Here is a 15,176-nt window from a genome sequence, read left to right as displayed (position 1 = left end):
CCCAATGCCCCAAAAACCTTTGACCTTTAACCTCATTTTGAAGGTCATTTCAAGGTCGAAATATTTTTTGTAATGGAAACCCCTCTTTTTGACCCCGAATTCGCACATAGCGCGAAATCCGACGTTTGGGATAAGGTATTATGTTGAGTTTCGATTGATCCACGACGTTCATCGCTAAGGTCATGTGAAATTTAGATCCAATATTATTCGCGAAACATTTACAAAATGTTTCGGGCTAAATTTATTAAATTCTACTGGGAGCACGTCGTGGATCAATCGAAACTCAACATAATACCTTATCCAAACGTCGGATTTCCCGCTATGTGCGAATCCGGGGTCAAAAATAGGGGTTCCCATTTAAAAAAAACAATTCGACCTTTAAATGACCTTGAAAACGATGTTCAAGGTCAAAACTAATTATACAGATAGATGGCCTCCTTTGTCGTAAGCAACTTTCATCTGAAACATTTTTCACAAAAACACGAATTTTCGATTTTAAAATGGCTGTTCGGATGGTCTGGAACACCCGGTATAATCCGTTCTAAATAGAAGGAGTTTTGATTTGGAGTTTTGGTGATATGCTATTTGGAGTCGTGATGATATGCTATTAGAATATACGACCTATCAGACTGACTTGTGACTTGTGTAACAATTTTATTCATGCATTGTACTAGTAATATATGGGTAATTCTTGGCTATTTCGATTGACTTGTAACCCTTAGGTTACGGATTTTTTTTTAATTTGGCACAATTGTTGTACACATAAAACTGAGATTTTTCCCAAATTTTGGAGACGATACATTAATTATATCAAAAGTTATTAACAATTAAAGAAAAATGATAAAAAATTTTCAAACGGCTATATTTTAAAAACTAATAAAGATATCGAAGTCGGATTTTTTTCAAAATACTTATAATGCCTTAAAATTTCGGAATAATTACAACAATAAACAATAAAAATTTTTTTTCGAAAGTTATTAACTTTTTGTTTAAACAATTGCTAATATCTCAAAAAGTATATTTTTTTTTTGAAAAATTCTTGCTCCTACGTATTCCTGAGGATTTTTGCTATCGAAATCATTCATAAAATTCAAGGGCCCGACATATCGGAAAGCGTAGCCCTAATCAAAAGAAGACGCCTCGGCGTAAGGCTGCGGTAGCGCTCCAGCGGACTCACGGTCGAAAGCGACCGGACACCGAGGCATCTTCTTTTGATTAGGGCTACGCTTTCCGATATGTCGGGCCCTTGAATTTTATGAATGATTTCGATAGCAAAAATCCTCAGGAATATATAGGAGCAAGAATTTTTCAAAAAAAAAATATACTTTTTGAGATATTAGCAATTGTTTAAATAAAAAGTTAATAACTTTCGAAAAAAAATTTTTATTGTTTATTGTTGTAATTATTTCGAAATTTTAAGGCATTATAAGTATTTTGAAAAAAATCCGACTTCGATATCTTTATTAGTTTTTAAAATATAGCCGTTTGAAAATTTTTTATCATTTTTCTTTAATTGTTAATAACTTTTGATATAATTAATGTATCGTCTCCAAAATTTGGAAAAAATCTCAGTTTTATGTGTACAACAATTGTACCAAATGAAAAAAAAATCCGTAACCTAAGGGTTACAAGTCAATCGAAATAGCCAAGAATTACTCATATGTACTTTTTACATTAGATACAGAAGATAATTTTCTTATTATGTGAATAATTATTCCGTAAATAACTATTGGTCAGTATAATTTACCATTTTTTTCTCAAATATTTCTGTCATAAATAAAAAAACTTACTCAAAACTCTGAAAATAGAACTTCTAAGTTTTCTTACTCTTCATTTACTTTAGCACATAAATACTCTTTTGAGTTGAAAAGTTCATACATCTAGGTGCCTGAATTTTTTCAAAATACAGATCTGAATATCTCTAACTAGGCCGATTTCTAAGTTTCATTAGACAAAATACGTTAAATGACTTTTTTATTTGTTTCAATGAAATAACAGCGTCATTGGTTTTTATTCTATGATACGCGCTTAGCAGTATCTCGTTTTTGACTTTATACCTCGAGTTATAAAATACTTTTATATATTATATTTCTAATATACAGTTTATTGTTCATAGTCAATGTAAAAGTCACTTGATTCTTAAAAAAATATTAAAGTGGCAAAAGTGTAAGAACGAATAATAAATAAACGTGCAGATTTTCAAGTTTCGCACTTCACAATAACATGATCAAATTTTGCATGCTTGTTGTTTTACCATTAATAAGCCGTGGCTCATTAGAATTGCGTATTATTGGTTGACTGTGTGTGTTTGAAAATATCTGTATTAAATTTTACACATTTTTATATCAAACGGTACGAACGTATGTACGCAAAATATCATTTTATGACGCTGGATAGGTGATGAGAAAATATTAATAGGGATTTCCTCGGTCTCGTCCAGCTGTCGACATCCAGCTGCATGAGCATCTTAGACGTTTTATGAACCGCGAAGGTGCAGAAGAGCTGCTCGGAACGTGGGCAGAGGTGGCTTAATGCCAAAGGGCCTATGGAAAGGCCTTACTGGGGGTGGATAATGGACAGGAGTCCTCTGCAGCGCTCCCGGCGACGGCTCAAGAGAAGAAACCACACCGGATCGGAAGGCTGCTCAAATCCGATCGCAGCTGAGGGGCTGCTACATCTGCGGGCAGCCTGGGGTGACCAACTTCCAGCGGTGCCCGAGGAAGGCTACACAATGGCGATACCCAAAGCACAGAGCACCAGGTGTAGCTAAGAAGTAGTGTAGGCCTTGGAGGGCCATGAATAAAGTACCCCTAAAAAAGAACGAAAGATTTTAATCATTTGGTTCCTTTCCTCCCTTTCTTTTTCAGGTTCCTGATGACGGCGAATCGCGGGTATTCGTCCTGTCAGGGTAATCAGGACTTGAAGGGGGCTGCAATGGTAGTCCATTCGATCAATCGGTACGTTCGCAATTCGGTAGCACTCGCAATGCTAGAGCGAACGTCTAAGAGAGAGAGAGGACGCGCGAGAGTTCAAAATTGCAGTTAAGTCTAAGCTATTGCTTGTAAGAGTACCACTAAATTACTTTCTACTGTGTTATGCCGTTTTTCTGATAAAAGTTATCTTCCTGGGTTCTTTTGGATAGGTGCGTGAGTGATCACAGACAATAGAAGTCGCAGCAAAATGCAGCAGCAGCGAACAGCAGCATTAATTGCAGCAGTCTCCAATCTTCGTGACCGAGGCAGCGTAGCTGGTTTCAGAAGAGGACCAATATTCGATTTTCTTGAACAATTACGGCTGATCACCGTAATTGCACCGCAGGGTAAATGCACCTCCCTTTTTCTGCGCGACAAAATACTGACGAAAGTATTTTGTCAATCGCGACCGTTTATTTTTTGTATTCGTGCCGAGCGTTAGTTTTTTCGCTGTAGAATTTTGAATTCTCTCTCTCTCTTTCCCGGTATTATTGTTACACATTGTAAATCCTATTCGCGAGCTTGAGTCTTTCGGCATCAAAGACTGTAGTGTTCTAGTCATCAACGATTTTGATTTTATTCGTCGCATTACGTTATTTCGTTTTCTTTAAGTTTAACGGCTCCGTCACCGGTTCATTTTTAAACCGATCTCATCTAGGAGATAATTAAAGTAAACATTAGGTTCCTCACACTTAAGATAGATCGAGTGTCACAAGTCAGGTGACTAAACCCTTTAACGTGCAAATAGCCAACATTTTAACGTCAACTTCAAGCTCGTGCCTTTCAATAATAATCCGTGTGGAAAAAATATTGGGTGTCTCATCTTTCGAATGACATCGTCAGATTTATCAATAGATGAGCACAAATTGTTTATTTATAACAATAGACAAAACAAATGGTGATTTTCAACTTTTTTTTTTAAAGAATCCTTTAGGATGTCGGACCCGAAAGTTGTATTTCAAAAATATACTTTGACAAACTTTGATTTTTATTGTTAACCAATCCAAAATGGCGCCCAAATGCCTGAAATTATTGCAAAATCACAGTAATATGCACTTTTGAAGTATAATCAAAGTTGTAGCGGGAAAAATAACTTTTCTGAGTCTTTTGACAATAAATTGGATGTATATTAGCAAAATTAGCTTAGAAAATTGATTTTCAAGATGGCCGCCGTAATGAGCCAGCTAAAATAACGTACTTACACAGTTTTATAGACACTGTATAGTCTTCAATTCTCTTTATTCAATAGTCTTATGAACTATCAGCACCATTAGATCTAAATTCATTATTACCTTATCAAAATTCAAAATGGCGGATCCAAGATGGCGGACTTGGAATTCAGGAAAAATAAAAAATACAATCGTATTCTACGTGAAATTTGGAATAAAAATCCTTCTATTCACTTTCTCGGTCAGAGCCGCCATTCATAAATAAAAAATTATCAAAATACCAGAAATCGAAAATTCGCCTCCAAACTTACCAACCATGCTTTCAATAACAATAACGTTTGTTTAAGTATATTTTTGAAGTACAACTTTCGAGTTCCGCATCCTAATGGATTCTTTAAAAAAAATAAAAAAATCGGAAATCTCCATTTTTTTTGTTTATTGTTAAAAATAAACAATTTGTGCTCATTTATTGATAATCTAACGATGCCATTCAAAAGATGAAACTTTTATACCCAATATTTTTTCCACGCGGGTTATATTTGAAAGGCACGAGCTTGAAGTTGACGATAATATTTTGGCTATTTGTACGTTAAACGGTTAAGGTGAGTTCAACTCTGTTGAAAAGGAGACATCTGAACAAAAGTATCAAAGGTAAAAGCGAATACACGTATGTTCATACGTGTTTAACAGAACGGCGGTTAGATCTGCATCGTGGGAGTTTGTTCTTTAATAAACCCATTTTGTACCAGCTAATCCACCCCGTTACACTATATATTAGGTCGCATTAGATAAATAAATTTAATGAAATGGAGTTCACAAAATAATATACTCACGAATTATGTAAAATTATACTTTGGAGATTCATATTAATAAATGGCCAAATTAACCAAAATCAGTTTTAATATATGTAACGGAGCATCGGCCGTTCGCGCCTGGGTAGCTCGCGGCCATCCGCACAAATTATTTATTTCATGAATTCAGGAAGCAAAAGACGTTCTCACGATTGAATAACGCGTCGAGCATAACCACGTTAAACGCATGGATTAAGATTTGGGATGAGGAGTGACACAGCGGCTAATAAACACAACAACGGAGTAACATATTAATCCTTTACTCGTCAATGCTATACGAGTATTTTCAAGACGGCCATCTCACGCCGATAGACTACGAGCGGTACAGCAACAAATTACGAGCGCGAAGGTGAATCGGCGGTTGGTCAGCCTGTCGATTCACTTTTGAATCTAATTAACACAGTAAATACCCTATAACTAATTTCCGCCGTTAATGTGGCCGTCGGGGTAGTTGGCAGATCTGCCACACTACCCACCCATCAGCTGATGCCCAAACATTCATGAAAGAGGAAAAAAAGAACACGGAACCGACCTCGACTGTCAGTATATACTAATATTCAATTATTAATAAATTAAATCTCGGAGGAGTGCTACTCCGATACTAGGCAAATTAACTCGTGAATGGCTAATTCATTTATCTGCTAAATTCAAAATATAAATGGCTCAGCTTATTGTCATAGTCAAGGTCGTAGGTTGATAGGTAATCTATAGTTGGATTTAAGATAATTTGCTTCTGTTGGGAGCTTGATTCTCCTTCACTTGGACTCGAATGTATCGGAAACGAAATCACGACAAATACTTAGATAGATCGACAAGGCTAGAAAGGATAAGGCAATTGAGCTCATGGAACATAATAATATTTGAGCCATTTATTAATTTCCAGGAAAACGTGTGATTGTATAAAAATTAGAAATGAAATCGTGTGATGTGTAAATGTTGTACGAGTGTGTATTGGTTCGGCCTTAACTTTCTACGTAATAAAAATATTTATTTAATTTGGGAAACATAATTTAATTTAAATAATCACAAATAATGATTTGTGATTCATTATTAATAATTTAAATCAAGGAAAATTTGATAATCAGTAAAGTGAAAATGCTTTTAAAAATAATTTTCCACGGTTCATTCGTTAACAAGAAATCATTCAGAATACCGGCACGCTACGCATTTGCGAACTACAGCCAAGTGATTGTTTAAATGAGTATGCTAATGAAACAATTAGCCATGCAGTACTCACAAGTATTTAAAAGTGCATATTATATTTCACAATTAAGGCAAATCAATATAATTCGTAAGGTAATAACTGATCGATTATAAAATTATTTAAACAAAGTCACGGTGAGCACGAGCGAACTATGGTACATCCACACTTTAAAATTGTTTAACAATTACGAAAAATTTATTTGCGAAGCAGTACAGAAATTAGTTGGAATTAAAACATACGATCTAATTAAAAGGTAACGGCAGACTCTCGGCTTTTCCTCTTTCCTCATTTTCTACCTAGCCGCAAGCAGTAGATGCGAAGATTCATGATTTTTAGATAGTTCGTTTTATCTCCTCTTATTATTTCAGCGATGCTATCGGTTCATCTCATCCTATTCTAATACCAAGGCAAATTAGGCACTCGCGCTACCCTTTTCTATTTATTAAGCTATTTCTATCAGATGCTTGGATAGATAGCGTGACGAGTGGGCGTGGCCTATTCAATAGGATACTCATACGAATCCCACGACTCAAGCGCAAGATATACTATTTCTTATATTAAATAGAATATTACAGTGATGCCTATACGAGATTATGTACATCTTATATGTATATAAATATATATCAATTTATTCTAGGCTGGTATATATATATATATATAAATGTTTTTAACAAAGTAAGCGAATTGATAATAATTTTTAAGTTTATAGATTGTAAGTGTTATTATCTATGTAAATTGATGTTTTGTAAAAGGCTGGGAAGGCTATACATTGACAAATAAATAATAAAAAAAAGAATATAAATTAACTCCACTAATAACATTAAAAAATTTACTTAAACAAATATTTTTAATACGTTAAAATGTAATTTAAAGGTAATTTAAAAATGTTAATTCAAGTTCTAAAATAATCATGATGACGACGTCATGGAAGAAAAATGAGTTTCGAATGATGTAAAGTAACCCTAAAAATACATCAGTTGATAAAAATCACCAAAATTTATATCTTTGAAGGATCAGAACTTCAAAATATCGGAAAGATAGGGGTTAGGATTGGCTAAATCTTAATGTAGGTACCACATAGAACTACTTCTACCTCCTAAGATCTCTCTTGGCGATTGTCTCCTGGAGACCTTCCCTTATAAGGTAAATGTCATGACGCGTATTTTTAGCGGTATCCTCAGTAGACTTAATCCACTATAAACGTAAAATTTGTGATAGTGATGATGATATGAAAAATAGTGAGTAATTCTTAACTCACTATTAAAAAGCACCCCGAAGTAAGAGGCAAGGCGAATTCACTATAAAAAAGCACTTCGAAGGGACCAGATTCCTTCTACATCCACGTCGTTGTCCCTGGATAGCGCTAAAAGGAGGATCGGAAGTTACGATATCTTCGAACTTAAATCGTTCCCACACGTAAAATTTATCGCTCTTTTTGATTCTAGTATAAAAAATAGGGGTTTCCCTATGAAAAAATGATGTTGACCTTGAAATAACCTTAAAAATGAGGTTCAAGGTCAAATCAGAGGTCACCGTTGGGTTCCACGTTAAAAGTTACATAGGGGTTAAAAGTTACAACCCTCGTTTCATGACTAACCTCATGCGGTTTTCTGAATTTTCCGAGGTTTTCATACTTTTTCCTCACCCTGTATAAACTATCTATTACATACGAGGTGTGTTCAAAAAGTACTCGGAATTATCGTTTTTCCAAAAAAATATTTATTTATTCGTTGACATCAATGTGGTCCCCTTCAAAGTAATCCCCCCCCCCAGATATAATACACTTATGCCAGCGTTTTTTTCAATCTTCGAAGCACTCTTGATATTCACTTTTTGGTATGTCCTTGAGCACTCTCAGCGATTCGGCCTTTATTTCTTCAATCGAGGAAAAACGACGTCCTTTCATGGGTCTCTTCAACTTTGGGAACAGGAAAAAGTCACATGGAGCCATATCTGGTGAATATGGAGGTTGGGCACGACTACGGTATTGTTTTTGGCCAAAAAATTACGAACAACTAACGACGAGTGAGCAGGTGCGTTATCGTGATGCAAAAGCCATGAATTGTTTTTCCATAAATCGGGGCGTTTTTTTCGGATTGCTTCACGCAAACGTCGCATAACTTCAAGGTAATACTCCTTATTAACCGTACGACCTTGTGATAAGAACTCATGATGCACCACGCCCCTGCAGTCAAAGAAAACTGTAAGCAAAACCTTCACATTTGATCGAACTTGATGTGCTTTTTTCGCTCTTGGTGACGTTGAATGCTTCCAGGTGGACGATTGTGCTTTGGTTTCGACATCATAACCGTACACCCATGTTTCATCACCAGTTATGACCCTTTCAAGCAAACTTCGATCGTCGTTGACGTCGTTTAACAGCTCCTGAGCGATGTTCATGCGATTGTTTTTTTGGTCAAAGTTCAGCAGTTTTGGAATGAATTTTGCTGCCACCCGTTTCATGCCCAAAACATTTGAAAAAATGTTATGACATGAGCCAATTGATATGCCAACTTCATCAGCAACTTATCTAATTGTGATTCGGCGATCATTCAGAACCATTTTTTCCACTTTTTTCATATTTTCATCGATTGTTGACGTGCTGGGTCGACCGGAGCGTTCGTCATCTTCAACGTCTTCGCGGCCATCTTGGAAACGCTTATACCACTCGTAAACACTTGTTTTTTTTTCATAGCAGACTCACCATAGGCTGTTTGTAACATTTCACACACTTTGTTACACTTTATTTCATTTTTTACGCAAAATTTAATACAAATTCTTTGATCCATTTCTTTTAAAAAACGAAAATCGCCGAGCTTATAAAAACACGTGAAACCTTAGCGACTACCGCAGACAAAGTAAACGGTGAATATAGCTGAAAATTTTATCATACTTCAGGGGCATGTATACCAACACAATAAAAAAAAATTTTGACAATCGGACTCTCCAGATCCGTGAAATTTAAAAATTCCGGGTATTTTTTGAATACACCTCATATATTATAACTGGGTGGTTATTCTAGAAAATGAGAAATTTATTATCGCACAAACTCCCACGATGCAGAGCTAACCGTCGCTCCGTTAAACACGTATAGTTATACGTGTATTCACCTTAATGTTTGTTACTTTCGTTTCAGTGTCTTCTTTCCAATCGAGTTGAACTCACCTTAAGTCACCTGACTTGTGACACTCGATCTATCTTAGGTGTGAGTGACCTAATGCTTAATCCGATTAATCCCTTAGACGAAATCGGCTTAAAATTTAATCCGTGATTGATGCGTTAAACTATTAAGAAACGAAATGACGGCGAATAAAATTAATAATGTTTAATTCTAGAAAATTACAGTCTTTGATAGGCTGAAGACTAACACACGCTAATAGGATTAACCACTTGTTACTATTATATGGGGAGAGAGAGAGAGAGAGATGGAGAGAGAGGGAGGGAGAGGGAGAGAGAGAGAGAGAGAGAGAGAAATCAAAATTCTACCGCAAAAACTAACGCTCGGCGCGAATACAACAAAATTACGCTCGCGATAGACAAAATATTGTCGGAAGTATTTGGTCGTGCAATAATAGGGAGGTGCACCTACCCTGCGGTGCAATTACGGTGATCAGCCGTAAGTATTGAAGAAGATCAACGGTGCTCCTTGAATCAATCAGCTGCTCTGTCTCGATTACAAATATCTGCTGCTACTTGCTGCTGCTGTAATGCTGCTGCCGCTACTTCCTCGCTACACTCACGCACGTATCAAAATCCCAAGAAACTTTCGATTTGCAAAATAACGGCGAAACACAGTGCAAAAAACTAAATTGGCGGTACTCTCGCGAAAGCAGCTGAGGCTTAACTACCTATTTTCAAAACCTCGCGCGCCCTCTCTCTCTCATTCTTAGTCGTTCGAACTAATATCGTGAGTATACGAATCGCTATCGGATCGATTAATCGAATTGACTACTTGCAATATAACAAGTCGTTAGATTTAATCTTTTATCTTATTCAACAATCAACAGTTAAGAATAATTAAATGTTATATTTGTAAGTAATAAAAGTGTGAATAATATTTTTATTAAAGTTAATATTTTGTATTAAACAGTTTATAGTCTACCATTTCTTATAGAAACACAGTCTTTTAGGATTCAAAGATTGTTGAATATGTTAACATTAGCATATTATGTCTTAATAGTATCACAATAAATTAACTTGTAAAATAGTATTGTATTATTCTTTTTGTAAACTTTAAAAAAATATGTATTAGATCATTACATCACATTTTTATAATACGAAATATTATACCTTTAGCTAGAAATTATATTGTATCGACAATAAAAAAGACATTAGATATTAGAAAATGCAATAGAAAACGTATAATGGAATATTTTATATCGATGGACAATTTAAAAGAACTTCTTTCCAAAACTGCAATTAAGGAACTGAAAATATTTATTTTTACAAAAAAATGAAAACTGTTACTGTAATTATTCTTTGACCAATTTTCTCTTTGGGAAATTCTTTGCATTCAAAAGTTGTGCTAGGCTCATTTTAGTAGCTCCTTCATCTAAAATAATACCAGTAACATTTCTGCATTTAATTGTGGCCAAGCCGTCTAAAACACATCATATTTACTTTGTTCAGGAGTTTGCATTATAAACTCAATAGTATATATGTATATTTATCAAAATCATTGAATTAATCAATGATTCAATATTTTAAACATAACTGATTGATGGAACACACCAATCACGGTTACTTTTAAACCAGCTTCATATTCCAGGTCGCTGTAATTTGTAATCTCAACTTTGATTTTGACGATAGCATCAGTTATGGCAGCACTTCTAAAACTCATATTGCCAAAACGGCTATGAATAACCCTAAATGTTTGCTTTAGAAAGCCAGTAATAGCTGCAACATATTGAAAGTAAAAATATAATTTCAAAAATTGTTAAGTTAATAGAAACATGTAATACTTACATATAAGTTCACGGTCATGGTTCAATATACTCTCAAAGTCAACTACTATTGGCTCTATAGGAGGTGATGCTTCAGAAGCACTGACGACACGAAAGCCTAAGTAATCGATTCTCGTACTCTCCATAATAGTTATTTCCATAGGTACCAATTTTTCATCTTTCCTGTAATATTTTTTGGACATCCCATCAGTAATATGAAGGATCTGCAAGAATAATATATAAATTAGTCACTTATCATGCTAATTTATTCAAATAATTTTGTATTTATTTACTCTATTCATTTGAATATCATTTTCATGTCTGGCGATGACTTCATTCTAAATTACACATGAAACTTTTCTATTCCCATTAGTAAGAACAAATTTGAAAATCTTGAATTCCAAGTTTTTGCCAACTTTTTTGGTTACATGCAACTCATCCACGTAGTCTACAATTTCTCTGTAACAATGAAAATCAAAGATTCATTATTAATAAAAAGCATTATATTGTTATATTTAGAAAGCTATATTAAGCAAAAAAATAAAGATCCTTATGTTTTTTTGTCCCTGTCTATGAAACTATCAAACCCATCATCAGGTGACATCAAGTCTTCAACCATGAAGATGAATCGAATCAGACATATATATAATTAATATTTTTAATGAGAAACACTGCATTATATTATATCTTAATAGAAAAAGGTCTGCACAAATTTAACAATCACTATATAGTAATTATTGCTGTACAAATTTACACATACGATAAAAAAAGAAAATTACTTTTTTCTTTATATTATTTTCTTTATATTATACCCTCATACATATAATAAAAAGCAAGCTCCTTATTTGGTCACACTACGTAGATATATTTAAGGTTAAAAAAATGAATTTTTTTTTCACTTTTTCACTTTTTCTGAAAAGCAACGATTGATTATATATATATATAATAAGAAGCAAGAAATTGGCTCGTTAATTCATTTGAAATTAGATTTTTTGTAATCTTTGAAGTTATACATTACGTGGACATATTTAATGTTAAAAAATTTGAAAGATTTTGGCTCAAAAAAGGACAGTTTTATTTTTCATCATTCGTTGCTTTTCAGAAAAAGTAACGAACGATTATCACGGCAACAATAATATTCTAAAATACATAAAAAATTAGTTACTTTTTACTGAAAATCCAAGTTTTTCAAGTATCCTTTGTAGAACGTGTATACATTCCGGCGAAAGGTGGAGAAAGAATGGACGGAAATTTGAAAAGAAAAAGAACAAAAGGAAATGCAAATCATGCCATTTTTAATCATGCGCATTAAGACGTTAAACTCAGGAAACTAATCAGCTATAAGCATGGAGGGTGTATAAGCCAATTTCGACCATGCGAACAAAATTGATTAAAAGAAAAAAGTATATTTTAAAACTTTGATACATGACCGGAAAATTGAAATATAAACTAAAATTACTAATTTTTAGTTATAAAATAAGCAAATAATCAACACAATTTGTAATAACTTTAAAAATAGATTATCCTTAAGTATAAAAATTATTTAATAATTTTTAATACACACAAAAATTGTTAAACATTATTTTATGATGATACTGTAAATACAAAACTTTAGTAGACATCGTACAGTCAACAAATAAATCATTCTATTCAGAATACATTGTTTGGTAAAATTGTTTGAGTTTGTAATTTCGATTTGAAAATTTAAATTAAATAAAGGGGATTTTTATAATTTTAGTCCGAAATTAACCTTTAAATTATATTATCAGACTTTCTTTTAAGATTATTACATGTAATTATGATGTTAATCATTTAAAGTTAGTTTCTATAAAAAATCAGATTTCTAATTCAATTGAAATTAATTTGAATTCTCGCACTTTTTTCCGCCTCGATCAATTAGATTACGAATAAAATGCTTCAACATTTCTTCCATTACTATTTTCATAAGGGAAATACGAAACTTATTAATGGAATAATAATGATTCTAGAGAGAAGGTTTGGTCAGTATTTAATGGCTGTTTTTCCGTAATGAAATGGTTTTGGTTAACGATTCTCAGTAATCTATTTAATAGGTCCTCTAATCCTCTAATTAATTCTGAATAGGATCCTCACCATACAATTATCCCATAGGAGCAAATACTGCGAAATAGTGTATAGTAAAGGATCCTTAGTACGTTGGAATTCATTATTCTTGATACGTAGTTTGTAAAAGAAAAAAGATAAATATTTGGTCTTTTTGTAGATATTATGCAAGTGAAGTTTCCATTTCATGTTGTTATCAAAAATCACTCTTAGGTACTTAGTGTATTCAACTATATGTATTGTTATACCTTGTATTTTTATTTTCAGATTTTTAGGTGTGCTATTATAGTAGTTACCGAATTCAATATAAGCTGTTTTATCAATATTGAGTGACAGCGTATTAAGGGCTAACTATTTTCCTACTATTTCTAATTAATTGTTCATATTTGATTCTGATTCTTTCCAATTTTTACCAGTTGAAATGACTGCCGTATCATCAGGAAAAGATAGAATTGTATTATCTGGTAAGGCTTGTAAGATATCATTTACGAGGGTGGTCCGATAAGTACTTAGCCTCACCACCCGATGGCACCACTCTCGCAAAAGAAATATTCTATCACGTAGTAAAACCTTCTCGATGGTTACTGTCAAGATTTCAGCCGAATCGGAGTTGTAGTTTATTTTTGAGAGCGTGTGGAAGCAAGTGTGTCCGTTGATTTTTGAAAAATGGAAAAAAAGCAGTATTTGTCGGTGATTCGATTCTTGTTTTTGGAAGAGAAATAGCGCAGCGAAATCAAAAAGCGCTTGGATGCTGTGTACGGTGACTCTTCTCCTTCGATGGCGACCGTCAAAAATTGCTTTAACGAGTTTCAACGTGGTCGCACGTCGATTTTTGAAGAGCTACGTCCAGGTGCTCCGAAAACGGCTACCACGGAGGATAACGTGACAAAAATTCACGATCTCGTATTGCCAGATCGACGATTGAAGGTGCGCGAGATAGCTAAGATCGTAGGCATCTCAAAAGACCGCGTGGGTCATGTCCTGTATGAAATTTTGGGCATGAGAAAGCTGTGGGAGCGATGGGTGCCGCGATTACTCACTCCGGACAACAAGTGCAACCGTGAGACAACTTCAGAGCAATGTCTAAGCGCAATCCAAAGGAGTTTCTGCGTCTTTTCGTGACAGTCGACGAAACATGGACCCACTGGTATACACAAAAGATCAAGGAACAGTCGAAACAGTGGACTTTGCCCGGCGAAAGTGCTTCGAAGAAAGCGAAGACTGCCCCATCGGCCGGAAAGGTGATGATCACCGTTTTCTGGGATTCACAAGGTGTGATCTACATCGACTACCTGGAGAGGGGCAAAACGGTCACAGGGCTGTACTATGCCGAATTACTGGGCTGATTCGACGTCGAATTGCAGAAAAAACGGCCCCATTTGGCGAAGAAAAAAGTGCTCTTCCACCATGACAACGCACCGGCTCACACCTCCGCCGTCGCCATGGCCAAATTGGTCGAATTAGGCTACGAACTGCTGCCGCATCCACCGTATTCTCCAGATTTAGCCCCGTGCGACTTCTTTTTGTTTCCAAACTTGAAAAAGACAGTCGCCGGGCAGAAATTTGAGTCAAATGAGGAGGTAATCGCTGCCACGGAAGCCTACTTTTCAGACCTCGAGGAAACGTATTTTTCAGACGGGTTAAAGAAGTTGGAGCATCGCTGGGCCAACTGTATCGAACTAAAAGGAGACTATGTTGAAAAATAAAACGCCACTTTTCCAAAATTTTCGTTTTTCTGTTGTAGGCTAAGTACTTATCGGACCACCTTCGTATATAAATTATGAAGAGCATTGGTCCTGAAATTGTACCTTGAGGAACTCCCATCTTAACTTCCTCAGTATTACTGAGTATATTGTTGATTTTGTCTCTTTGTTTTCATTTGCTTAGATAGCTTTTAATTAGATTGTGGATACTTCCTCTTTTACTATAATTATACTCGTATAATTTATCAAGTA

The 15,176-nt window shown here is 34.7% G+C and overlaps 2 protein-coding genes across 7 annotated transcripts in view; one reads left to right on the top strand and one right to left on the bottom strand.

The window, feature by feature from the left end:
* Nucleotides 1–15,176, top strand: part of LOC131675535 (serine/threonine-protein kinase NLK) — a 709,408-nt gene that overhangs the window by 15,969 nt on the left and 678,263 nt on the right. The window lies entirely within an intron of this gene.
* LOC131675536 (uncharacterized) overlaps nt 2,149–15,176 on the bottom strand; it is a 488,580-nt gene continuing 475,552 nt past the window's right edge. Inside the window, exons 2-5 of the mRNA XM_058954554.1 lie at nt 11,433–11,598; nt 11,162–11,363; nt 10,928–11,092; nt 2,149–2,810 (exon numbers count right to left, since the gene is read on the bottom strand). Coding sequence (XP_058810537.1) covers nt 2,767–2,810; nt 10,928–11,092; nt 11,162–11,363; nt 11,433–11,441 — 420 coding nt within the window. The 5' untranslated portion in view covers nt 11,442–11,598 and the 3' untranslated portion in view covers nt 2,149–2,766. The remainder of the gene's footprint in view (nt 2,811–10,927; nt 11,093–11,161; nt 11,364–11,432; nt 11,599–15,176) is intronic.

This window comes from Phymastichus coffea, unplaced genomic scaffold (genome assembly GCF_024137745.1).
Source record: "Phymastichus coffea isolate CEN01 unplaced genomic scaffold, Cenicafe_Pcof_1.1 PCOF00025, whole genome shotgun sequence".
Classification (NCBI taxonomy): Eukaryota; Metazoa; Arthropoda; class Insecta; order Hymenoptera; family Eulophidae; genus Phymastichus; species Phymastichus coffea.
Note: the sequence above shows the minus strand (reverse complement) of the source record. Positions and strands in the feature narration are given on the sequence as shown.